Source organism: Anabrus simplex, chromosome 1 (assembly GCF_040414725.1).
Source record: "Anabrus simplex isolate iqAnaSimp1 chromosome 1, ASM4041472v1, whole genome shotgun sequence".
In the NCBI taxonomy this organism is placed as follows: Eukaryota; Metazoa; Arthropoda; class Insecta; order Orthoptera; family Tettigoniidae; genus Anabrus; species Anabrus simplex.
The window spans coordinates 1,169,445,529-1,169,473,184 of record NC_090265.1 but is presented as its reverse complement, the minus strand read 5'-3'; the positions used below and the strand labels follow the sequence as shown (position 1 = coordinate 1,169,473,184).

Below are 27,656 nucleotides of genomic sequence, written 5' to 3'. Positions count from 1 at the left end.
GAAATCTTAACAAATTACATGAAACGTATTGATGAACACTTAATGGTGTTGATACTGTGGTTGCATAATGATTACAGGACAAAAAATATTGAATAAAATAAGTACATATACTAAATTCACTTTGAATAATTAAAACGTTCGTCTAAAAGTAATTGTGTCACATATTTTAGAAATAATCCATGTCTGACACCAAAATGGATCAAGCTTTTTATAAAAAATGAGATATCATAATCAAGGAGGAAAACATGGTCACAATAATCACATCAGAAATTACGATAATAGGAATTTATATTCTGCCAAATACACCTATAGAAAACATAATGGATAAAATATCTATAGCCATAGAACAAACGAAAGCAGAAAGGAATGTAATACTTGCTGGAGATTTTAACTGCAGGATAGACAAAGAAAATACCAAAACTTGCATTCTTCTCGAGACACTAGAAGAAGAAGGCTTCAGAATAGCGAACAGAAAAGAGACACCAACCTACTTTGCACAGAACGGTCATAGTGCCATCGACCTAGTATTTTTTAGAGGTGTACAACTACAGTTATGTAAACAAGAAGGCCTATGGAACTCATCGGCAGCACCAATAAGGTAACTCATACCTATAATGACATGCCTACGCATGGAAATCCAACAAAAGAGGGAGGAAGCATAAAGACCAAGTATATATACCAAGAAAATACAGCGGGAAACAATAGAAGAAAACAAGGAAAACATTGGGAAAACGAGAAACCTAATAGAAGAAGAAAGACTAGATGAAGCCAACAAAGTAATAATGAAAGCTATAATAGTAAAGGAAAGAAGACACGCACAAGCCTGGTTTGACCAAGAATGTTACAAGGAAAGAAAAGCAACTCTAAAGGCCCTGAATGCAACAAAATTGTACAGACGCCCAGAAGACCTAACAACATATGCTGAAAAAAAGGAAAAAGTATAAAGAACTAATAAAAAAGAAGAATATACAGAGAAACAAGGAAGAAAACAAGCCCAGGAAGCAAAATCAGACCCATACATAGCGCTGAAAAGGACGTCAATCGCAACAGGAGAAATTCATATGCAGAACTGGGAACATCATTTCTCGAACATACTGAATAAGGAAGGGCTGAAACAAGCATATGACATAGAAACAGCAGAACCCACACATGCTCTGGACCCAATAACAATGTATGAAATTAGGAAAGCAATACAAGGAGGCAGAAACAAGAAATCCGCAGGACCAGACAAAATTTGCATGGAACACTTAAAAGACTCACTCGGCGAGATGGAAAAATTGTGGAAAGACTTAAGAACAAATGTATACAGACTGGGAAAATACCAGAGGGATGGAACACAGCGACTCTAAAGATACTTTTCAAAGGAAAGGGAGCAGAACATCACTAGACTCATTTAGAGGAGTAGCACTAGAAAACGCATCCTTTAAAGTTTTCACGAAGATACTAAATGAAAGATTACTAGAAGCCTTCAATGGGCACATTCCAGAAAATCAATTCGGTTTTATGAAAGGCAGAAGCACGGTCCAGGCAGTGAAATACTTAATAAATCAGGTAGAAGAAGCCTTGGAACACAAAGGAGGGAAATATCACGCAGTCTTTGTTGACTTCCAGAAGGCGTTCAACTCAATCAACATGCGGAAGCTAATCGAGAAAATGAAATGGACAATCGGCGAAAGAGACCTACTAGTGAGAATAATTGAAGCATGTCTACAGAGGAACATAATCCGAATAAACAAAAATGTAGAAATTTCTGAAGACATAATACAAACGGAGTTATGCAAGGGGATCCCATGAGTCCCACACTTTTCAACATTTACGCAGCAGATGTGAACCACATAGTAGAGGAAGGATCAAAAGCAGAGCTGATCCTATACGCAGACAACATGGTGATCGGAGCGAAAGAAAAGGAGGATGTGCTAAGAGCAGTCCGCAAACTAGAGACCTGGGCGGAGGAAAACAGCCTACAGATAAATGAAGAAAAGACAGTACAAATGACCTTCAGAAAAGGTGGAAAATCAACTCCCAAAGACAACATAACATTACACCAAAGGCCATTACAAAAGGTACGAAATTCAAATATTTGGGAATAACACTACAGACAACGGCGGCATCCTTTGGTATACATATTCAAGAAAGAATGGCAGCAGTAATTAGAGCCTCATACAGTATTCAAAACATATCATACCTATCAATTAGCACGGCGATGAGACTTTTCAAGACGACAGTAGTGCCAGTGATAACATATGGAATTGAGATCGTGTGGGAAAAGCTGAAGACCGGAGACCTGATGAGAATAGAAAAAATAAAGGCAATGTTCATGAAGAGGATTACCCGAGTTGGAAAGACAGCGCCATCCTGGATGGTATACGAAATGATGCGGGAGACGTATTTCATAGAAGACATACGATCACAATTCTACCTACAATCAACGGAAGCAAGCAGGGCACTAGTAAACATCAGGGAAAAGAAGAAAAGTGAAATTGACCTCGACTTCTACGCTTCACCGGTGATGACGGACAATAGATGGATTAGAGAGTGCAACACGTAGCACCATATCATAACACAACTTTCCATATACGGGTTTCACCACAAGATATGCGTAAACAAGAAGTTCCATGAGCCAGACGAAGATTGTAAGTGTACTGTACTTTGTGTGGACAGAAGTGTAGTAGATATCACATCATAACATGCACGAAAAGAACCAGGACAATTACAGACTATAGCAAAGACTGAAATGTGAAATTTAATTATATGCAAACTTGAGTGTACATTTCTCTATTAATTAATTATTAATTAATATTTCTACTTTAGGGATAGCATCATGGTACAATACAAAACATCTAAATTTATACACAATAAAAAAAAAAGAGCATTATAGATTTGAGAGTACTAAGTCTATTAAGAATTGCAAGGAATTTTGTGATCTGACAAAAGATTTAAACATGCACTCGGACCAGAAGATGGTGTCATTTGGTGTCAAAAATATGTTCCCTAATATTCCGGTATCAAAAATGATGAGACTAGTAAAGAACAATCCATTCAAATACGGTTAATTAAATGGACAAGAGGTAGAGGATTTTATTAATATTTTAGAGTTCGTTACTGCTAATAATTATTTCGCCTTTAATGGTCAAATTTATAAACAGGAAGGTCTTCCCATGGGCCTTTGGGGATTATGGCGGAAATTTAGATGGATTTTCTTGAAAATCAGTAACATCAAAGGGATAATATTTTGGTTGAGATACGTGGATGACACGTTCACAATAATTGATCACAGCATTACTAATGGGGAGGAGGTATTGCAACATATACATTTACATTACATTATCATTATAGACTTTTATGCCTTTCTGCATTCAGTCTGCAAGCCTCTGTGAATTTACTAAATTAAATAAAATGGATTCACAGATTAAATTTTCTTTTGAAAGTTAGAATAATAAGGTGTTAAATTTTCTTGATATTACAGTCATTAATGACTCAAATAAACTTAGATATAAAGTATTTAGAAATCGCACTCAGACAGTGAATGCAATCGGACAAGATTCCATGCACCCGGAAGCGCATGGATCGAAAGAACGAATTGGATACAATTTATTTAATAGCAAAAAGAAACGGTTTCAACAGTTAGTTTCTAGACAAAATTATTAGGAAAGTCGAGAAGAAATCATTCTTGATGTTAACTAATAATATTAAAAAGAAAGAAGACATTTATGCCCTTTTTACACACAGTCATTGCAAAATCTATGAAATCACAAATATAAAAAAAAAAAAAAAAAAAAAAAAAACTTAAACCGAGCTCGATAGCTGCAGTCGCTTAAGTGCGGCCAGTATCCAGTATTCGGGAGATAGTAGGTTCGAACACCACTGTTGGCAACCCTGAAGATGGTTTTCCGTGGTTTCCCATTTTCACACCAGGCAAATGCTGGGGCTGTACCTTAATTAAGGCCACGGCCGCTTCCTTCCCACTCCTAGACCTTTCCTCTCCCATCGTCGCCATAAGACCTATCTGTGTCGGTGCGACGTAAAACAAATAGCAAAAAAAAAAACTTTAAAATGTGAGTTTCTTTCAATACATCAAACAATAATGCTAATCTTTTTATAATCAGCACACTATTAACAGGGTCAGTAATAAATTTCAGAGATCCATAGTTTATTAATTTGAGTCTGAACAATGTCCCGCAATATATGTAGGACAATTTTTCCATCATATATAAGGAACATGTTCATGCATCGAAATAAAGCAGATTCCTGGCAGTGGGTGCTCACATGGTGGATACTAATCATACATTTACATATATAAAGCAAGACCTTCAAATTCTCCAAATAAGTAACAAGGGCTTTCTATTCTCTTTGGTTCGTTACGGACCCCTGAGGATCACGAGTGACTTGTTCGGCATGTCTTCTTTCTTCTCAATACCTGTTCATTCTTTCACTCCTCCTCTTTCTCTCTGCTTCCGTGATCTGAATCTGGATCCTGGTGTCTGTCCATCTGTGACCTTCCACGAGCTTTTTGTATTTGGACCTACCCTGTACTGTCATCAGTGGATATTTTTCCTTTATGCCAATAGTCTCCCAATCTTCTCTGACTTTCTTCATCCACCTATTTCCAGTTAAGCAGGTTGCATTCCATATCTTCTTCGTCAGCCTACTGTCATCCATCCTCATTAGATGTCCAACAAATCCTAACCTTCTCTTTCTTATCACACTTGAGATTGGTTCTATACTCTCATATAGCTCCTGCCTTGATCTGTGTACCCAGATTTCACCTTGCTTTTTGGTGCCCCATACATATCTCAAGATTCTTTTTCCTCCTTCTCCAATTGTATGCATGCTCTCTTGTCCAATGTCAGCGTCTTAGTTGCATATAATGCAGCATTCCTGATGGTTATCATGTAATGTCGCAGTTTGGAATTCCTCGAGAGGTTCTTCTTTCCATATGTAGTCATGGCTGCATATCGTAGTTTCAGCAGTTGTTGAGCTCTGTCTGTGGTACTTTAGTTGCTTTGTACTTTACCCGTGATGTTCTCATCTAGGTACTGGAAGCTGTCGACTCTCTCTACCACTTGGCCTTTTACATTCCAATCGGTTTTCGTATTCACTACCTTCATCTTGTTATAGGCTATTTTTAGACCAACCTTTGCTGCAGTCTCGGCTAGATTTGCTAGTGCCAACTTTGCGTCTTCTTTCTTCTCATGTAACAATAAACAAGGGCAATCTATTGAAAATTTTTGAAAATATTGATTAGAAATATAACCTGCACATTATCTGAGTGAAGTCTCGGAGGAAGTTGCTTGTTGTTTTAGGGCTTGTTGTTTTAAGGGGCCTAATATCGAAGGTCATCGGCCCGCGGAGGAAGTTAACATATTTATCGAAGAGATAATCATTAAATTCTTTACTACTAGGCACCAAAGCAAAGCATTACTACCCCGCTCCTCTCCCCTATTTCAAACTCTCCACAACCTCCCCTCCAAGTCAATTCTCAACGACCTTCTTGTACAGCGCTCAGTTATGCAATGTGAATTGGACAGTTCGGTAGAGGTGAGGAGGTGAGTGACCAGATGGAATCACACTTTATGCTTCACATTTTACTTATCCATTTCATTCATTTCCCCCTTTTTTTTTTTTGGCCCGTATTGTCGACATCAGCTATGATCAACTTGTGCAATTCAACAAAAGTCTTCCTTTTTTTTTTTTTTTTTTTTTGGACTTACTGCATGAAGCTAATTTAAATGTGGCATTAATCTGGCACAGTCTATGTATACAAGCAATAAAGTGTGCAATATTTTTACAATATTTGGTTATCTTCATGATTAATTCATTTTATAAAGCCACTCATGTTGTATTAAATCTGTGAAATCCACGGACGTCGAGATATATTAACCTGTGCAACATTTGGATGTTGTGATTCACATCATATTCATGTTCATGTCAGCTTTAAGACTCAAGACTTAACATTACACCAACACGTCACGCTATAAGATTCATAGACTTTTTATCTAATGATTTTATCATATCCTTACCATATTTTTAATGGTTTTTGTTTGTGACTGAAGATGTCTCGAAAGTGGGACGAAACATGTATCAATATATTTTAATGTAGTCTTATTAACAAAGATGATTCAAGGTATTGTAAAGGTGGAACATTTGATGTAAGGATTTCACAATTAATACTTAATGACAATGCAGGCTCAGATATGAAATTTACCATGTGTAATTTGTAAATCATTTCAAAATTCCTTCGTTGAATAGTTCATTTTGTTTCATTTTAAATTTCTTTTCCACTTCATTTGTTCAGACAGGATGATTACCTAGTTGTACTTCCTCTTAAAACAAAAGTAACCACCACCACTTTTCCATTTTACAATTGAAATTGTACATAGTGCATGGTAAGAAATAAATTCCAAGATAAGATTGGTTTGTTTATCTGACATTTTTATTTTTAAATATTTTTTTCTTCTTCATGGTTTTAATCTACTAGATTGTTCCACTCTCTCCACCATTTGGAATCTGAGATTCCTGTTCTGCCTTTGTGACTGCTGCTCACGTTTCACCAGTAACCCTAAGCAGGGGCCCTTATTGGGTCTTACCATCCAGAGCCAGTTGGACCCAGATTTTTTAATGAGGTGTTACTCCTGCCCCTTGTCCTTCCTCATCACTTGCAAGATGATGCCCTAGGTGGTGGTGGTAGTAGTAGTAGTAGTAGTAGTAGTAGTAGTAGTAGTATTCTGGAACTCAACTCTTAAGAAGAGTGACTACAGGTGTTAAGGAAATGCTGAGGGCTTTGATAATTTATAGAGCTTTTTCAAGTCAGCAGAATATTTTATTATGACAGGAATTTTATGATCAATTTTGTTAATGGCTTTTTGATACCTTAGAATGAAATTCTTTAAATTGTTTTGGTATTTTCTCACTATTTTGTCTCATTATATTACTGATATGATTAACATAGGTATGTATAGAGGAAAATTAAGTTTTACCATACTGCCTCATGCCTAAGCTGTTTTCATAAATGGTGTACTTTCCATATACAGATGTTCACAGTGTGCCCCGTAAGTACAGTAATTAGGTAACAGTCACTAAATCAAAACAATGAAGTGTTTAGATTTTCCACGTACATATAAAATATCACTTTATTTCAATACTTTGTTTAAATATGTCATATACTGTAGGTGATAGAAGGTATGTGCTAAGTTCTGTACTGGGTAACTCCTCGAGTCTCTTGGTTATCATGTATTGGGTGTCCTGTATGGCACTGAATCGCTTGCCTTTCAAAGTTCACTTTACCTGTGGGGGAAAAAAGGAAAAGTCTCTGGAAACCAAACCTGAGGAATAGGGTGAATGTTTTATTAGCACACAGATCAACTTTGAAGCTAAAAACTGCTCCACAGGCAGTATACAGTACATGATGAGCATGTTGTCATTCAACAGAAGCCAATAGTTCTTTGGGAACAGTCTTTCCCGACACCTTTCATATGAGCTAAAGATGTTGCATTACTCCTAATCATTATTGCTCATTCAGTCCCAACTCTTCTATATCCATTTCTACTCACTTCCCCTCCACCAATGAACTCATTTCTTCCCAGCTTCATGAGGAGAGTGGGCTTCAACTCTCATTGAGGGGCTGTCTTGACAAATCTTCAGTCTTGATTTTTCTCTTATGTATAAACTGCTTGTTTCTTTACAGTCACCAAGCTTAACAGGAATAATGATTGTTGCTTATCATGAGCAAAATTTTCCCCGGCTTTCTACACAGTCTCATTTGTTTGTGCAGAAACCGGACCTCCAGAATATGATTTATATTCCAGGAATTCCCTGTACTGTTTGAACATTGAAAAACGAATGGAACACCTTTGCATGTCTTTGTACACCTATATGACAGTACAGTGAAATCCATTTACAGCTTTCCCCCCACCCCATGAGACAGCTTTTGATATGCATACTCTCACATTCTTCACTTTATAGTTGCCACTTGAAAACTACAGTTCCCTGGCTCGAATGATTATAGCATAATCCAGCAGTTAAAATATAAAACATGTTTGACGTTGTTACATAAAGGGCTGTCATGTAAATGGTCAGTTCCATTACATAATGGGAATGCTGAATATGACTTCTTGTGTTTAACTGTATCATTAAGAAGAATAATTTGTTCTTACAGGTGTTGTAAGAATCTAGATTCAACATGAGCTGTTGTGATGATGACTCTTCGTCCCAGAACAATCCGTCCAAGTCCCGTGGTTGTACTGATGTCATATGGCTGTGCGCATTTACATTGTTCTTGTTTCTTATGGTAAGTAGACCTAAAACTAGCAAAACATTTGGCACTGTTGTAAGACCCTCTTTTTATAACAAAACTCCCAGTGTAGCTAGCTGTGAATCTTAAACTTTAATTGTACTCTTTAACACATTTTAAGTGGTGTCTTATTTCAGATTTTTGTAGCTGCTTTTGCCATTGTTTATGGTAATCCTTTAAGATTAATTAATGGATATGACAGCTTTGGCAATACTTGTGGAACGGCTCACAATGATAAAGTCGGAAATCTTACTCTGTCAGGCTTGGACATGAGTGATAAACAGTAAGTAAATAACTAAATCTGTATTCCATTTACATTGTAGATATGAGTAATGGAAAGTAACAAATAGTGCAAATCAAGTTATAGTAGAAGGCAGTTCAGATTTCCCAATGCCCATCCCAAGCTTGCAAAAAGGAGAAGGGTTTTTGGCGTCAGGGATAGTGACAAGTCGATCGTTACAAAACTCTTCACTATCACATCCTATGCATAGGATTCATCAAACTTCCGCAGTAAAGGCTAGAGCGCCCCATGTAAATGACACGCATCACTCTCACCTGAATGATATGGCCAGGAAGGGCTACCTGCCTATGGACAGGGCAGGCTAAAATTGTTAGCTTACTAAAAAACAAGAGCAGAAGGTCCATGTTGCAGAAATAAGGACGTTACATAGGTCATCAGACCATACCAGGCTTGAACAGATAAGAAATAAAGAGATTAGAGAAAAGTTTTGTGTAGCCCCCGTACTGGACAAAATGCAGGAAAATCGCCTACAATGGTATGACCATGCAATCTGGAGTGCCAACAATTCTGTTGTTAAAACTGTGCTGAACATCTCTTCTCCAGGTCACCAACCAAGAGGACTGCCAAAGAAATGGTGCATTGCTGTTATCTAAGAAGACATGATCAGAGTTGGAGTAATATTGATGACTGAAGATAGCGTGAAGTGGCGAACTGTGTGCAGTACAGTGGGGCCTGTTATGTGGGACAAACACTAAAACAAAGAAGAATAGAAACATCGAAAGAAATACGTCATAATGGGATAAACCCAATGAGAGGTCAGTGTGGGAAGAGGGAGAAATAGAAAGAAAACCAAACAGACAAGGACAATCTCCACAACTTCATAATTTCTGCCTCCCATTTCATCAGAAGGGCGGGATTCGATGCTCCTTGAGTGGTCATCATTATGGATCTTCATTCAAGATGGCCCCTCAATGAGTGTTGAAGCCTGCACTCATCATGAAGCTGGGAAGCAGAAATGAACTCGTTGAGGGCTGAGAAGAAATTAATGTAGAAGAACTAAGGTTGATGAGGAGTCAGTCTATTTGACACCGAAATTTATGTAGATGACCGAGCGAATTGGCTGTGCGGTTAGGGGCGCGCAGCTGTGAGCTTGCATTTGGGAGATAGTAGGTTCGAACCCCACTGTCGGCAACCCTAAAGATGGTTTTTAGTGGTTTTTCATTTTCACATCACTCCTAACCGGTTCCTATCCCATCGTTGCCATAAGACCTATCTTGTGTCGGTGTGACATAAAGCAGCTTGTAAAAGAAAGATCATTATGAAGATGTAGAGATTGTCACTATCATGTTGTGTTTTCTTTCTGTTTCTTTCTTCTCACACTGACCTCTCATTGTGTTTATCCTACTGTGTTCCTTTCACTATTCTGTTCTTTATTTGTAGCTGTTAATGCATCAGTGCTGTGAAGATGGTTGAAGCAAGATGGAATTCATCAGTCAGGAAATGAATGATACCTTCTCTCTTCATCAGCACTGTGCAATACACTTTTTGAGGCCTTGCCTTGATGGGTCACTTGTTTGTTCCTTTCCATTTCTCATATTTTTGAAGTCCTTTTTAAAATAAATATCTGAAGCCATTTCTTTTCAGTTTCAACTCAGTTAATTTATGTTAGGTTCTTCAGTCAGCCAAAATTAATTTTGAGAAATAAATTTATGAACTGCCTGAAAAAGAAAACATATGGTAACAGTATAATACTTGAAAATGAAACAACTTAGTTAAAATGGAAAGGTTTGGCAACCACGAGGCTCTTAACTGAATCTGGCATTGCTTCCACTTACTTGTGCCGGGCTCCTCACCTTCATTTATTCTGTCTTCCCTCCTTTGGTCTTGTTCTTTTCCTACCGACGGTATTGGAGCATTTGAGGCCTAGGGAATCTTTCATTTTCACGCCCTTTATGGTCCTTGTCTTCCTTTGTTTGGTACTTCATTTTTCGAAGTGTCATATCCGTTCCATTTTTTCTTTCTGACCCCCTGTGGGGGATGCAGATGAAGAATACACCCATGGTATCCCCTGCCTGTCATAAGGGGCAACCAAGGGATGATGGAATTAGAACCATGAGACTACTTGTGATTAGTACCATAACGTGAGGAACATCATGGGCTGACATTACTTGTGATTAGTACCACCATGTGAGGAACATCATGGGTTTATGTTACCTAGGAGCAGTACCATTATGTGAGGAACACCACAGGTCTGGCCATTGCATGTGATTAGTACCATCATCTGCTTCCTACTGAGGCAGGGCAGCGGGCGCTCGGCTGCAAAGACTAGCATCTAGCGCAAATAGGTGCAGTGTGCTGCACTCAAATGGGTGGGTTCTACTGTGTTCAAAATGGGTCTGCGATACCTATGAGTAGTACCATTATGTGAGGAACACCACGGGTCTGTGTTGCCTGTGGGTGGTACCATAATGTTTGATACACCGTGGGTTTACATTATCTATGATTAGTACCAACATGCGAGGAACACCATGAATCTATGTTACCTGTGATTAGTACCACTATAGGGCCGATGACCTTCGATGTTAGGCCCCTTAAAACACCAAGCAAGTAGTATCACTATAGGAGGAACACCATGGTTTTGCTTTACGGGGTATTAGGACTACAGTATTATGAGGGACAGGGACCTGTATTTTGGACCCCTTTGGAATACAAGCATCATCCCAGAAAGTAAGGCATTGTGAATTAGATCTATTGATGGTTTTGTATTCACGGTCATTTTTCATCATCATTCTTTTTAGGTTCTAGTTAACGGATACATTTTTAAGTTTTAATTATTCTTTTATTCCGTTGCACCTCGTACCATTAGGACCCGTTGACCTAGCTGTTAGGCTACACTTTAATTCAATTCATACATTGCTCAATCAAATCATGAACATGAATTAATCTCAAATAAACAATAATAATTATAATAATAAACCTACAAACATAATTCCACGAAAGCCATTCACTAAACATAAATTGCAGAACACAAAATTAAAGGAAAACCGGCCAGCCTATTAAAAGTTCATTAGGCAACCATAAATACTTCTCAAAAAAACAATTCAAACCGCAATATACCGAGCTCGATAGGTGCAGTCGCTTAATTGCGGCCAGTATCCAGTATTCGGGAGATAGTAGGTTCGAACCCCACTATCGGCAGCCCTGAAAATGGTTTTCCGTGGTTTCCCATTTTCACACCAGGCAAATGCTGGGGCTGTACCTTAATTAAGGCCACGGCCGATTCCTTCCCACTCCTAGCCCTATCCTCTCCCATCGTCGCCATAAGACCTATCTGAGTCGGTGCGACGTAAAGCAACTAGCAAATCGCAATAATAATATAACAGTAACAATGAAATATGGTAGATTTGAATGAACTCAAATGTCAAGTAACAAACTGCAAATCCACACACACACTGCCGGGAAAAGAAAAATAGAACGCCTGGAAAGATGATGTTGATTTTGATCCGATGATGGCACATGCCATTAGGGGAATAGCAGATGCATTGATAGTGATTTCAGCATTGTCCGCTAGCAGATAGCATAGTGGCATAGCTACCAGAGCATCCATCTGTGAGTACTTTTTGAAAGGGAATGCTGGCAGCCATAAGGCTCAGTGTGGCATGAAAGTGTAAAGCAAGCAGACTCCATGTCATGAAGATACACTTGTGCTTCCTACAGTCAACTGAGCGGATTTGAAAGGGGTCAAATTGTGGCCTTCTGATTGGCGGGATGGTCCCCTCTAAGAATTACCACACAAGTTGGACGTGCCACGTCAGTTGTGCAATGACGGTGGCAACATTCTCACACTCTTAGACAAGGTTCTGAACGTCCTCACATCCTGTACGCCCACCAAGATCGCCATATTGTAAGGGCAGCATTGGCAGATCGTACATCTACCACAGCACAGATAGGAGCAAATGCAAGCATAGAAGTGTCAACATGAACTGTCGTAAACTGGTTACCAGCTGGGGACTACGGACACACACACTTCTAGCCTGTCTTCTACTCACGCCACAGCATCAATGTGCATGTCACAACTGTTGCCATCGGAGCATCACCTTGAGAATGGAATGGCACGCTGTGGTCTTCAGCAATAAAAGCAACGCACGGCGTAGACCTGGTGAGCACTGTCTCGTATCGTGCATTAATCCAATACACACTGGGCCCACTCCAGGCCTTATGGTCTGGGGTTGGATAAGCTAAAATTCTCTTTCACCTTTGGTGTTTGTGGAGGGAATGCTGACCAGCGCTTGGTATGTGCAGAATGTCTTAGACCCATTCTTTTGCTGTTCTTGCAGCAGGAAGGTGATGTGCTGTTCCAACAGTATTATGCTTGCCCAACCACTACCCCTGAAACTCAGTGTGCTCTGCAAGATAGGCAGCAGTTTCCCTGGCCAGCACAGTCTCTGGACTTGTCTTCAGTCGAGTACATGTGGGATATGAAGGGACGACGAGTGACTTGTGCAACTCGTTGACCCACATCTCTTACCGAACTTTGTGAACAGGTCCAGCAGGGGTGGAATAACGTATCCCAAGACAGTAATCGCTGCCTATATGATCGGCTGCATGCCAGAGTTAGCGCCTGCATTGCCGATTGTGGAGGCTATGCTGCATATTAATATGGGTGTTTCAGCATGGGTCCATACTTGATACCTCCGAACTGCTTGAGCTACCGATCTGTAAATGTAATAATTTCATGTACTTCATATCTATTGATTCTACAATAAATCTTGAGTGAATTGGAAGCTTTTTGAAGGGCGTTCTAAATTTCCACACCAGATTAAAAAAATGCAAAAAAATCTAAGCAACAGAAAATTACCAGTATAATAGGCAGACCATGAGATGCTCATTAAGAACCCTTGAATAACAACCACAAGTACAACTGGAGCACTAAAAATAAAATGCCTAAAAGTAAAATACAGCGTGTCATTAACCTAGTGTAGTGGAAAGTCGACGAACTGACTGGCCACCTGGAATCGTGCCAGTGACAGAGCAACAGTTTTTCAACACCTCGCATTCTATGCTGGAGTGGAGAGAAAACAGGAATTCATTAAGATAAGTGTCCTACTCGTTGGCTGAAAGGTTAGCGTACTGGCCTTCAGTTCAGAGGGTCCCGGGTTCGATTCCCGGCCGGGTTGGGGATTTTAACCTTCAGTGGTTAATTCCATTGACCCGGGGGCTGGGTGTTTGTGCTTTCCCCAACATCCCTGCAACTCACACACCACACATAACACTATCCTCTACCACAATAACCCACAGTTACCTACACATGGCAGATGCCGCCCACCCTCATCAGAGGGTCTGGCTTACAAGGGTTGCACTCGGCTGGAAATAGCCACACAAAATTATTATTTATTAAGATAAGTTCCAGATTATTAAGTTCATAAATTTTTGAAGTATAATACTATTACCATATGTTTTCATTATCAGGTAGTTTATAAATTTATTACTCAAAATTAGTTTTGGCAGTTAAAATTTTTTGAAGTCTGATGTACATGTGTGATTCATTCGAGTCTGTTATACTGGGTGGTTCACCATCCCGTTGTGATTTAGTTTCATGCATCCCACTGCTTTTATTACGATTCTGAAATACATCGGTCCCTCTCCCTAAACTGGGGGAATGTAATGTGATGTGTGTTTATGGGCTAGAAGACGGCAGGAATCGTTGGGGTACCTCGATCGAACCCTTAAAATGAGCACAGATATGAAGAACATGTACCTTACAACAGAAGGTGCAGGTATTCTATAGGCTGGAAGCTGCGCGCTGCATTTCAAGCCTCGCAATAGCTCACTTAGCAGGGGCGCGGTGGAAGTTGTGATAGTGGACGGTGCTCAAAGGTTCAAATACCATGCAAGTATTTTTAAATTTCTTTTATTTTGCCACCAATTGCCTGGGGTGTGTTAAGGGTGCATACTTGATAACATCCACAGACTGATTTGTTTATTTGGCCCTGTAAAGGGCCGTATGTATCGTGTCATAGGGTATTGAGCTGGTTTGGACGAAGATGAGGAGGTGATGGTCTGTGGCTAAGACACAGGCGACCAATTAGCTACGTTGTATCTGTTCCAAGCTTCTTAGAGCACAGGTAGGGCAAAGTGTGCCCTATAGGAACGCTAACAACATCCAATAGCAGGTAGGTAGGTATGTAGCTGTGCAAACTCGCCTCCTTTGAGGCTAGTCACAACACAAAGCTTATTCACTGTGGGTGTGAACATATGGAGAAACTAGACAGAATGCATACCAGACACAATGCCTGTACCAAGAACGCTATCTGGATAGACAACAACTGACAGGCATGACATTTCGGAGTGTGGAGAGACATCTGCGTGCTACTTTGTCCCTAGGAAAGACACAGCCTGTTAAAGATCATCCCTGGACATCTGCTCACAATGAAGAGGTTGTGTTGGAGGCTGTCCGGCATAACCCTCACACCAGCACATGGGCCATTGCACAAACATCAGTTGGGCGTATGTTATGCGGATATTGCATAGCCAGTGGTTTCACCCGTGTGATCTGCACTTACACCATGAGCTCTATGGTCATAATTTCGAAGCATGAGTGCCATTCCATCATTGGATCCTACAACATTTGGACACTGATCCTGCCTTTTTAGCGACCGTCTTATTTACAGACGAAGCACGGTTCCACAACAATGGAACCATTGATTGACAAAATATGCATTACTGGAGTGCTGATAATCCCCATTGGATATGCCAGGTAGCTTTTCAGATATAATAGGGTGTGAACATATGGTGTGGCATCGCACGTGATCACCTCATTTGTCCCCATTTTTTTCAGGGACTTTGATGGGAGAGCGCTATCTGCGGATTCTCCAAGCTTGCCTATCACTGTTTTTAGAACATGTGGCCACTCCTTGACTCCTGCAGGATGTGGTTTGAACATCACAGAACTCCACCGCACATGGCGATGGTCGTCCAGAACTATCTCCATGCGATGTATTCTGATAAATGGATAGGAAGGGGAGGGCCTGTTGTGTCTCCTGGCCTATCAGATCACCCAATCTTACGTCCCTGTTCTTTTTTCTGTGGGACCATGTATGCACAGGAGCTGAGCAATCCTGGTCACCATAGACAGCTCATCACTGAGGCATGCTGACCTGTTATGCCAGAGATATTGCAACCTGCCAGATGGTTCTTACAACATCCCGCAGAGCTCTGTATTGACCACGGAGGTTGTCGGTTTGAGCAGGTAACTGAAAGACGTAGGTAACTGAAATCTTGTCACATGTTTTCCTTCTCTTCAAACCCAGTTCCATACCATATGATACCATACAATGGCCCTTTTTAGGGCCAAATAAACAAATCAGTCTGTGGTAACCATTAAGTACGCAACCTTACCACATCCCAGTCAACTGTCTGGAAAAAAACAACAAACAAACCCACCAACAATTTGCAAGGGATTCAAACATTTCAAGCACTGTGCTCTATCACAACTCTCACCGCGCCCCTGCTAAGTGAGCTATTACGAGGCTTGACATGCAGCGTGCAGTTTTCAGCCTATACAATACCTTTTCCTGGTCTGTGTGTACACCTTCTGTTGTAAGTTTCATATTCTTCGTATCTGTGCTTCTTTTACGGGTTTATTGTCCGGCTCCATGGCTAAATGGTTAGCGTGCTGGCGTTTGCTCACAGGGGTCCCGGGTTCTATTCCCGGCAAGGTCAGGAATTTTAACAATCATTGGTTAATTTCCCTGGCACGGGGGCTGGGTGTATGTGTTGTCTTTATCATCATTTCATCCTCATCACGACGCGCAGGTCGCCTATGGGAGTCAACTCAAAAGACCTGCACCTGGGGAGCCGAACCCGTCCTGGGATTTCCCAGCACAAAAGCCATACGCCATTTCATTTCACGGGTTTATTCGGGGTATTCACAATGAAACAATAGTGACACTCATGATTCCTGCTACTATGATTTAGCCTGTAACCACACATCTCATTATATTACCACGGTTTATGGAGAGGGACCGATGTACTGTATTTTAGAGTATTGTAGTAAAAGCTGATACAAGTGTAATGGACTATTATAACTTGGAAACAATTCTGTAACCCGTGGGTAAATAACGGAAATATTGAGCCCGACAATTACATTTTTTATTATTATTATTATTATTATTATTATTATTATTATTATTATTATTATTATTATTATTATTATTATTATTATTATTATTACTACTTGTGAAGTGTGGGTATGGAGTTGTTATAATCATGATCGTATTATTTGTGAGGTCATGTCATGAAACATCTGCTCTCTCTATATATATATATATATTAATAGGAGTTTGTTTAATGTAAGAACACGTAATTAATAGTATATAATTTATTATTACCTGTATATATGATGTATAATCCAATGCAATATTGTGCAACACACTGTAATAGTCTATAACAACGGATTGTGCGACTGGTATTGTGTAGAAAATTTCTTACATTGTAAATGGGCTATTGGAGACTCACGAAATTACGAGAAAACATGTTGTGTCATATTCTTCTAGAAGCCTGGTCGGGCAACATATATAAAGAGGCAGTCTTGAGGGTTGAGTTGAGTTGAGTTGTTGTTTAACAAGAGTTATGAGTGTAAGTCATTAATCGATTATGTAAATTCATGTTGTGATTGGTAGTACGTTGACATGCAGGTGTGCAGTCTTCTTATTCTTCATAGTAGTGTTTTGTTTGAAGATGGCAGTTTATTAGTGCGTGTGTGAAGAATATATGTAAATAACTTGTAAATAAAACAGTATACACAATTGACAGCATTTTGTGTGCGTCTTTGTGGATACAGCAAAGTGGCAGGATGCATAAAAGTTAATCGCATGGGGCCGGTGAACTACCTGGAATAGTAGTTATTTGAATCAGGGTAGTTATTGGATTTAGTGAGATGTATGTCAAAATTTCTCCTTCATTTCAGAATGTATTCAATACTTGTAAAGTCCTTATTAGTGATCAACACCTTAAGGGAGCAGGAGGAAAGAACTGTTATTGGAGATTATACTCAAATTGAAGCTTATAACTCCCTGTGGATGGGGGCGGTAGAATAACACCCACGGTATCCCCTGCCTGTCGTGAGAGGTGACTAAAATGGGTTTCGGTGGCTCTCAACTTGGGAGCATGGGTTGGCGACCACGGGGCCCTTAGCTGAGTCGTGTCATTGCTTCCACTTGTGCCAGAGTCCTCACTTTCAGCTATCCTATCCGACCTTCCTTGGTCAATTCTTGTTCTTTTTCGACCCTGACGGTATTAGGTTTATGAGGCCTAGGGAGTCTTAATTTTCATGCCCTTTGTGGCCCTTGTTTTTCTTTGGCCGATACCTTAATTTTTCGATCGTCGGATCCCTTCTATTTTTTCTCTCTGATTAGCATTATACAGGGGATCGTTGCCTAGTTGTACTTCCTCTTAAAACAATAATCACCACCACCACCACCACTTGAAGCTAATAAGCAGTTGTTAACGAAGTAATATCTGATTGTGGTAAGTATAAGGGGTAATAAGCAGGAGTATTAATAATAATAATAATTTTACATTTCCAATTTCTTGGGTGCTGTTGGTGATCTTCGCTTTTCTCTTATTGAGATACAGTGAAATCTTTCGCTTTGACACCTCTAATCTGGACACTCCCCTGATATGGGCAGAATTTTATGTCCTGACGTAAATTGTTATATTTCCTTTGCGGACATTCCCAGATACGGACATGGACACCTATTTTGTGGTCCCAAGTATGGACACAAATAGAGTGAAGATTGAACTGCATGAAAATGTAGGTTTATACATTTCAAAAGATTTGTGAATACAAAAAGATGCAGTTCACTACAGGTATTTTCTGAAAATGTTTGTGTACTTAGGCTGTACTTGGTAGGTTGCTGATTTTCAGCAATTACAGTGGCCTTATTCTCCGGACCATCTTTTGAGCAGACTAAAGCGGAAGTGAGTAGTATGGATCAGGGGATGGCGCGGGCGACAGGGGCAGCGCCAACTGTGTTGTCACATGGAAGGTGAGGAGGGCAAGGGGGCGCACTATTCAGCGCAAGTTTTGGCAGTGGTGCCGTCAATACGGAGCTGCCATACTTACTTACTCAGTGGATGTCTTGAACACATGGGTGCAGTTCCAATCATAGTCTGTTTAAAACAGCAGTGAGAGAATTTTATCAGTGTGCTTCGCTTTTACAAAAAGAGTGGAACCGGGCGAGTTGGCCGTGCGCGTAGAGGCGCGCGGCTGTGAGCTTGCATCCGGGAGATAGTAGGTTCGAATCCCACTATCGGCAGCCCTGAAGATGGTTTTCCGTGGTTTCCCATTTTCACACCAGGCAAATGCCGGGGCTGTACCTTAAGGCCATGGCCGCTTCCTTCCAACTCCTAGGCCTTTCCTATCCCATCGTCGCCATAAGACCTATCTGTGTCGGTGCGACGTAAAGCCCCTAGCAAAAAAAAAAAAAAAAAAAGAGTGCATGTGCGTATTGTGTGCTAATTCATAATTCTTGTAGTCTCTTGTACGTTTGTAGGTTTCTTTTTATTCATTATTGGATATTATTGTGCAATGGATCTGAACAAAAATTTACCAGAATGTTATCAGTTGAAGAAGAAACGCAAGATTTTTACGTCCGGCGAGAGAAACATGATTCTGTCTGTTTATAAGCATTTCTGAGCGAAAACTATTGACGGCGGAATTACTACTGTTTATGAACCAGTGAGACGGACAGCAGAGGCTGTGGGAGCTTCATATACAACCGTGCTCAAGGTAAAAGCAGATTATAAAACCGGAAAAGGGTTGGAGACACCTCGAAAGCATAGAGGAACAGAAAGGAAAGTAACTCGTCTTCAGAAGTATGATTCCTTTTCTCGAGTGGCAATAAGGAGAAAAATCCACATCTTGTACAGGGAGAACGATCTACCGACATTAAATAAAGTGGTATCAATTGTTAATGAGGACAAGGAACTTCCAAAGTTCTCTAAAACGACCATGCGGAGGCTACTTTTAGATATGGGGTTTAAGTATATAAAGCGAAGGAGAGAATCATTGTTAATTGATAGGTAAGACATTGTTGCTTGGCGTCATAGGTATTTACACAGTATTCGCGAAGTAAGGGCCAAGGGAAAAGCCGTAGTGTACACAGGTGAGACATAGGCAAATGCTGGCCACACTAAGTCCAGGGTTTGTGTTGATACATCTGTTAAGACAGCCACACAGGCATGGAGGGAGGGCCTCATCACAGGTAGCAAGGCACCCTCGGGCAAAGGGGGGCGTGTACTGCTGATTCATGCAGGGACTGATTGTGGGTTCGTTGAGGGAGCAGAACTTATATTCGTGGGCAAGAAGACAGGCGACTATCATGGGAAAATGGACGGTGAGAGATACGAGGAATATTTCACAAAGCAACTATTACCAAACATACCACCTAATTCAGTTATTGTCCTAGATAATGCTTCATATCACTCAGTGAAAGTCGAGCGTGTGCCCACAAAAAGTGCCACGAAACCTGTTATTCAGGCTTGGTTGACAGAAAAATATTACTTGGGAACCCTCTATGAATAAACTTGAACTTACCGAGCTCGATAGCTGCAGTCGCGTAAGTGCGGTCAGTATCCAGTATTCGGGAGATAGTAGGTTCGAACCCCGCTGTCAGCAGCCCTGAAGATAGTTTTCCGTGGTTTCCCATTTTCACATCAGGCAAATGCTGAGGCTGTACCTTATATAAGGCCACGGCCGCTTCCTTCCCACTCTTAGCCTTTCTCTGTCCTATCGTCGCCATAAGACCTATCTGTGTTGGTGCGACGTAAAGCAAATAGCAAATACTCAATAAAATTCGTGCAAATTATGATGCCAACTATCGCATTGACAATCTGGCAGCAGCTGCAGGTCACGAGGTGTTTCGTCTCCCTCCATATCACTGCGAGCTAAATCCCATAGAACTTGTGTGGAGCAAGTGAAGGGATACATTGCGGCTAACGACAAACGTTACAAGCTCCCAGAAGTGGAACAATTAATGCGAGAGGGAATACATAAAGTGACTTCGGAACAATGGCGAAATTATGTAGAACACGTGAAACAGGCGGAGAATTGCATGTGGGAGGCTGATAGCCTCATAGAATGTCTTCACGACAAGATTGTGATCAATCTCAACGATGACAGCTCCAGCTCCGGTGATGATACCTCGTGTGCTGACCCCGACTCTGATTCCGACTTGGGTGTGCAGCCACTCGATAGTGATACAGATTAATTACTGTAATAGACGAGAAAAATGTTCCACCGATCAATACATTTATTGTGAATGAATTATTGCACTAGTACCAGTTTTGGCCTATCTTGGCCATCATCAGCTAGCACACAAATTTACAGTCATTAGACAAAATTACAAAGATGTTATGTTAGAGCATCCGAATGTCTAATGAAAAATGGAGGTAAAATATATTGCAGTATGTTGCGTTAAAATATCTCTGATTAAAAGTGGTGATGGTTATAATAAATTAAAACCTATTGATTGAGCATGGACATGAGTACATAAACACATTAAAATATATATGCCACATCATAAGACACTAAAAAATATAGCACATTCAACACATTAAAACATGGTATATTTAAAAAACGTCTATTAAAATTTGAGTTCATGTTGCGTTGCATTCATTCTTCAATCCTCTTGTAGTTCTAGTGTTGATTAAGTTGTATTAGGTGAATATCGAGAATGTTCTATGGCTGATATACTTTGTATTGGTATGTTGTAAGAACTCTTGTCATTAACATTTGAAAATTGAGTACTGTGCAATTCAACTGTTGATGTAGTCAGGTAAGATTTATATATACAGCAAGACGGGGTTTAATTTTAGAGCAGTTGGTGATGACACCTCTCTCGTCTATGCACGTTATATGGTTGTTATCTGTAAAGAAAAGCTAATATGAGTATAGCGTATGTATGAAGGAATGCCTGGATGTATGTGTGAAATGAAAAGAGTACCTACTGTTATTGCTGTGGAGGTTGTGTACCGATATGTTTGGAGATTTGTTGTGTTCTGCTACGAGTACGTCTGGGGCTCATGTTAGCTGTGTGGAGGGATGTTGGTGGAGGGGATGGAGGAGTGGCTATTGTGAAGGTAGGGGCGGGGTTAGGTTTGTGATTCGTCGGTTTGTTATGACGTGTGTTTACTAATTTGAGATAGTCATTTTTTATTGCAGGAATGACTTTGTCAAAGATGATACTGGTTTTCTCTGTAATGTCGTTAATGTTATGTTTGGGGTTAGCGTATTGATCCAAAGAAATATAGAAATCTTCGGTTATGTTGAGCAGGGGGCCCTTAGAGTTTATGTTTAATATCATCATGTCATTGTTGATGTCTGTGAAGTTGTGCTTAGATTCTTCTACATGTTGGCCTATTGATGAGAAATGGTTGTGCTTTACTGCATTTATATGTTCATTATAACGGACGGTGAAGTTTCTGCCTGTACGTCCGATGTAGCTTGTGTCACAGTTGTTACATTTGATGCGGTAGACACCTGATTGGTTGTATTTATTATTATTATTGACTGTTTTGGTGTTGTGTATAATGTTGGTGCTGTTGTGTGTGGTTTTGAATGCTATTTTCAGGTTGTTGTTGAAGGTAAATAGGACATAATCTTTTTTCAGTTTGGCTGTTTTGATTAATTTAGTTTTAGGTTGGGATTTTATTTTGTGGATGATTTTGTTGACCATTTCTTTGCTGTATCCATTGTATTTGGCTATGTCGTGGAATAATTTTAATTCATTATTTCGATCTTCTGTTGTCATTGGGATATTGAAAGCTCTATGTATCATACTATAATAGGCTGCTCTTTTATGTGTGTTAGGATGAACGGAGTCATTTTTTATGGTATTTAAAGTGTGTGTGGGTTTCCTATAGATCTTGTAAGATAAGTGAGTGTCATGCCTGGTTATTGTTAAGTCCAAGTAATTTAAGGTACGGTAATTTTCTGTTTCTTTAGTGAATTTAATTTGGGGGTCTAAATTGTTAAGTTTGTCTAGTATGGTATCTGCATCAGTGAATCTATTATCTATAATTACGAAGATATCGTCAACAAATCTACACCAAAAATATTTATTATCTATTTTATTAATTGACGTGTGTTCTAGGTAGTCGATATATATTTCTGCTAATATTCCGGAAGCAGGAGATCCCATAGGTAATCCTTCTTGCTGATATATGGTATCATGAAATTTGAAGTAGTTATTGTTTAAGGCGAATTTAAGAAGAATCACAAATTCTTCTATTTCTAAGGTGCTCAAGTTACTGTGGTTTTCTGGGTTAGATTCAATTATTTTGACTGTTCGTTTAATAGGAATGTTAGGGTACATGTTTGTTATATCAAATGAAGTAAGGGTATGATGTTTTTCAATCTTTAGTTCTTTGGTTCTGTTGCAAAAATCTATTGAGTTTTGTATTGTTTTGTTTGCTAAAAATGAATAATGCTTTTTCAAAAATTTCTGAATGAATTGTGATAACTTATAGGTTGGACTGGCTTTATAGTTTATAATCGGTCTCATGGGTACATTTTCTTTGTGTATTTTAGGGTAGGACCTTGCGGATGGTAATTGTAGGTTCATAGTTATAAGTTGTAGCAGATTCTGTTTCGGTGAGAATAAAGTGTGTGTTCTTGAGTAGATTTTTTAAATTCCTTTGTATATTATTGGTTGGATCTCGGCGTTTAATTGAAGAAGTGTTGTCCTGGAAACATTCTTTAGTCTTTGTTATGTATTCATTCTTATCCATAATGACTGTAGTGTTGCCTTTGTCGGCTTATGTTATTAGTAGATTGTTCTGTTTTATTTTGTTTTTGAGTTTGTTTAGGTTCGATTTATTGGTGGTATTCATGTTTAGGTTATTATTGTGAACATTATTGATATATTGCGGGATCTTTCTACTGATTTCGTGTCTAACTTCGTCTCGTATATCGTACGGAATTTTCTGTAAAGCGAGTTCTGTTTCGGTAACGGCAGTTATAATATTCTGATAGGATGATGCATTACCCCAGTTTGGGTCCCCTGCTCAACATAGCCGTCTCTACATCGTCAAATACGGTTAGTGTGAGATTTTTTACGGGTGGGTGGAATTTATGTTGGGAATTCTTGTTAAGATGAGAAGGATCTTTATTTTCAGTTATGGTTAGTGGTTTTGGTTTGCTTTGTTGTTTCAGTGTTTCCAGTTTTTTGTTTAATGTGTTTTGTTTCTTTATGGCTAAATCTGCTATTTTATTTCTAGAAATTTGTTGAAAGTAATTCCAATAGCTGTGTGGGAGTTCATGGGATACTTTGAGATGTGTTGAATAAAGTTCATTATTGAGATGTTGTTTCTTACGATATAGGAATTTTATTTCTTCTTTTAACCAAATTTAATTAGTCTTGTTTAGTGTTTTGCGTGTCTGAGCAGTTCGTCTATGTTTGTTATTGTATTTCTGGAGAAATTTCGGTGTTAAGTTGTTTGAAAGGCATTCCTTCAAGAAGGCAATGCTTTTGGTTGCGTTCATTAGCTTGATTTTTGGTTTTGGTATTTGTATGCATTACGTTTTGCCTGGTTGGCTTCCGTATTATTATTTATAAGTTTCATATTCCGTATTGATTGAATTCAATGTAATAGACGAGAAAAATGTTCCACCGATCAATACATTTATTGTGAATGAATTATTGCACTAGTACCGGTTTCGGCCTATCTTGGCCATCATCAGCTAGCACACAAATTTACAGCCATTAGACAAAATTACAAAGATGTTACGTTAGAGCATCCGGATGTCTAATGAAAAATGGAAGTAAAATATATTGCAGTATGTTGCGTTAAAATATCTCTGATTAAAAGTGGTGATGGTTATAATAAATTAAAACCTATTGATTGAGCATGGACATGAGTACATAAACACATTAAAATATATATGCCACATCATAAGACACTAAAAAATATAGCACAGTAAACACATTAAAACATGGTATATTTAAAAACGTCTATTAAAATTTGAGTTCATGTTGCGTTGCATTCATTCTTCAATCCTCGTGTAGTTCTTGTGTTGATTAAGTTGTATTAGGTGAATATCGAGAATGTTCTATGGCTGATATACTTTGTATTGGTATGTTATAAGAACTCTTGTCATTAAAATGTGAAAATCATAACATTAACGACATTACAGAGAAAACCAGTATCATCTTTGACAAAGTCATTCCTGCAATAAAAAATGGCTATCTCAAATTAGTAAACACACGTCATAACAAACCGACGAATCACAAACCTAACCCCGCCCCTACCTTCACAATAGCCACTCCTCCATCCCCTCCACCAATATCCCTCCACACAGCTAACATGAGCCCCAGACGTTCTCATAGCAGAACACAACAAATCTCCAAACATATCGGTACACAACCTCCACAGCAACAACAGTAAGTACTCTTTTCATTTCACACATACATCCAGGCATTCCTTCATACATACGCTATACTCATATTAGCTTTTCTTTACAGATAACAACCATATAATGTGCATAGAAGAGAGAGGTGTCACCACCAACTGCTCTAAAATTAAACCCCACCTTGCTGTATATATAAATCTTACCTGACTACATCAACAGTTGAATTGCACAGTACTCAATTTTCAAATGTTAATGACAAGAGTTCTTATAACATACCAATACAAAGTATATCAGCCATAGAACATTCTCGATATTCACCTAATACAACTTAATCAACACAAGAACTACAAGAGGATTGAAGAATGAATGCAACGCAACATGAACTCAAATTTTAATAGACGTTTTTTAAATATACCATGTTTTAATGTGTTGAATGTGCTATATTTTTTAGTGTCTTATGATGTGGCATATATATTTTAATGTGTTTATGTACTCATGTCCATGCTCAATCAATAGGTTTTAATTTATTATAACCATCACCACTTTTAATCAGAGATATTTTAACGCAACATACTGCAATATATTTTACCTCCATTTTTCATTAGACATCCGGATGCTCTAACGTAACATCTTTGTAATTTTGTCTAATGACTGTAAATTTGTGTGCTAGCTGATGATGGCCAAGATAGGCCGAAACCGGTACTAGTGCAATAATTCATTCACAATAAATGTATTGATCGGTGGAACATTTTTCTTGTCTATTACATTGAATCCAATCAATATGGAATATGAAACTTATAAATAATATTACAGATTAATTACTGCGTCACAAGGTAAGCTGACGCTCAAACCTCCTGCATGATGATAATAATAAGAATAATAATACGTAAAATATGTTTTATAAAAATATATTTGTAATAATTAATTTATTGAAATTGTGCTGGACAAAGCGGAGGTGGGACAGGTTTATGGCTGGATCCCCAACTTCCCCTCATCATCATCATCATCATCATCATCATCATCATCATCATCATCATTTCCCTTTATCCAGCTGTAGCCGGGTAGGGGCAAATATGGTTCCTCTCCACTTTCTTCGGTCTTTCCACCACTCCTCCTCCAACACTGTGTCCCAGTCCAGGTTTCTTTCTATAATGCTGCGTTGGATGGTATCTTCCATCTCAATCGTGGTCATCCACGGCCTCTCCTTCCTTGGATTTTCATTTCCATCACCTTTTTTGGCATTCTTTCGTTGCTCATTCGCTTTATGTGCCCAAACCATCTTAGTCGGCTCTTCTCTATTCTATCATTCATTTTTTCCACTCCAATTTCTTCCCAGATTTTCTCACATCTTATTTTGTCTCTTCTACTCTTCTGTATCATACTCCTCAAGAACTTCATTTCGGCTGCCTGTATTCGACTCTCATCCTTCTTTGTCATTGTCCAAGTTTCTGCTCCGTAAGTTGTTATGGGTACGTAATACATCTTGTACATAGTATCCTTTGCATCCATTGGCACATCTTTGTCCCATAACATGTTTCTTACACTATGATAGAAACAACTTCCAGCTTGAATCCTTTTACTAATCTCAGCATCCAGTCGAGCATTCTCCATTAATTCACTCCCCAGGTATTTAAACGTTTCCACTACTTCCAGGGGCTTGTCTGCAAGTCTAATCTGACCTTTCCCTTCTTTCTCCCCTCTAGTCATAACAAGAGTTTTACTCTTTTCTACACTTATTTTCAATCCACATTCTTCGATCTTCTCATTCACCACATTCAACTGTTCTTGAACCTTCCTGTCGTCTTCTCCCCAAATCACAATATCATCTGCAAATAACATCATGTTCATTTCTCTTCCTCCATATGCTGCTTTTGCTGTTCTCATGATGTCATTCATTACTATTGTAAACAGGATTGGTGATAGAACACTTCCCTGTCTCAGCCCACTAGTTATTTTGAACCAACTTGTCCTGCCAACTTGTGTTTGCACGCAACTACAACATCCCTTATACATGCCATGATCATTTCTATTAATCCCTGTCCAATTCCTTTTTGCACCAGACTGTCCCAAACTTTCATAATGAATGTCATCACTATATCATTCCCGTACTCCCAGTGCTTTTCCATTAATTGTCTCATAATGAAAATGGGCTCTATTGTTGACCTTTCACTTCTGAAAGCAAACTGATTTTCCTGTATCTGATTCTCAACCCTCAACCTTATTCTACTTTCCAGTATCCTTTCCATTATCTTAGCAACATGGGATATTAGAGTAATTCCCCTATAGTTCTTCAAAACTTTCTTATCACCTTTCTTGAAAATTGGGATGATTATTCCTTTTGCCAATCCTCAGGGACCTCCTTATTCTCCCAGACATTCCTGAGAACCCGATATATCCACTGCAGGCCTACAGCTCCAGCTGCCTTTATCATCTCCACTGAAATTTCATCTATTCCAGCAGTTTTTCCATTCTGCATCTTTCTTACTGCCATTTCAATTTCATTCATTGTAATTTCTTTATCCATTTCTTCATCAACTAATTGCCTTTCCTGGTCGTCCATTGAATGACTGTCATCCGTTCTTATGTTCAGCAGCTTCTGAAAATACTCTCTCCATCTCTTTCTTATTTCTTCTGGCTTTGTTAAAATTATGCCACCTTCATCCTTCACAAATCTGGTGTTTACTCTTTTTGTTTCTTAAGATACCATACAA

General features: G+C 39.1%; 1 protein-coding gene across 3 annotated transcripts in view; it reads left to right on the top strand.

Moving 5' to 3' along the window:
* Ctl1 (choline transporter-like protein 1) overlaps positions 1-27,656 on the top strand; it is a 290,689-nt gene that overhangs the window by 9,749 nt on the left and 253,284 nt on the right. For all 3 annotated transcript variants that reach the window (XM_067151040.2, XM_067151020.2, XM_067151031.2), the window contains exons 2-3: positions 8,156-8,287; positions 8,428-8,573. In XM_067151040.2, the coding sequence (XP_067007141.1) occupies positions 8,180-8,287; positions 8,428-8,573 (254 nt within the window). In that variant the 5' untranslated portion in view covers positions 8,156-8,179. The remainder of the gene's footprint in view (positions 1-8,155; positions 8,288-8,427; positions 8,574-27,656) is intronic.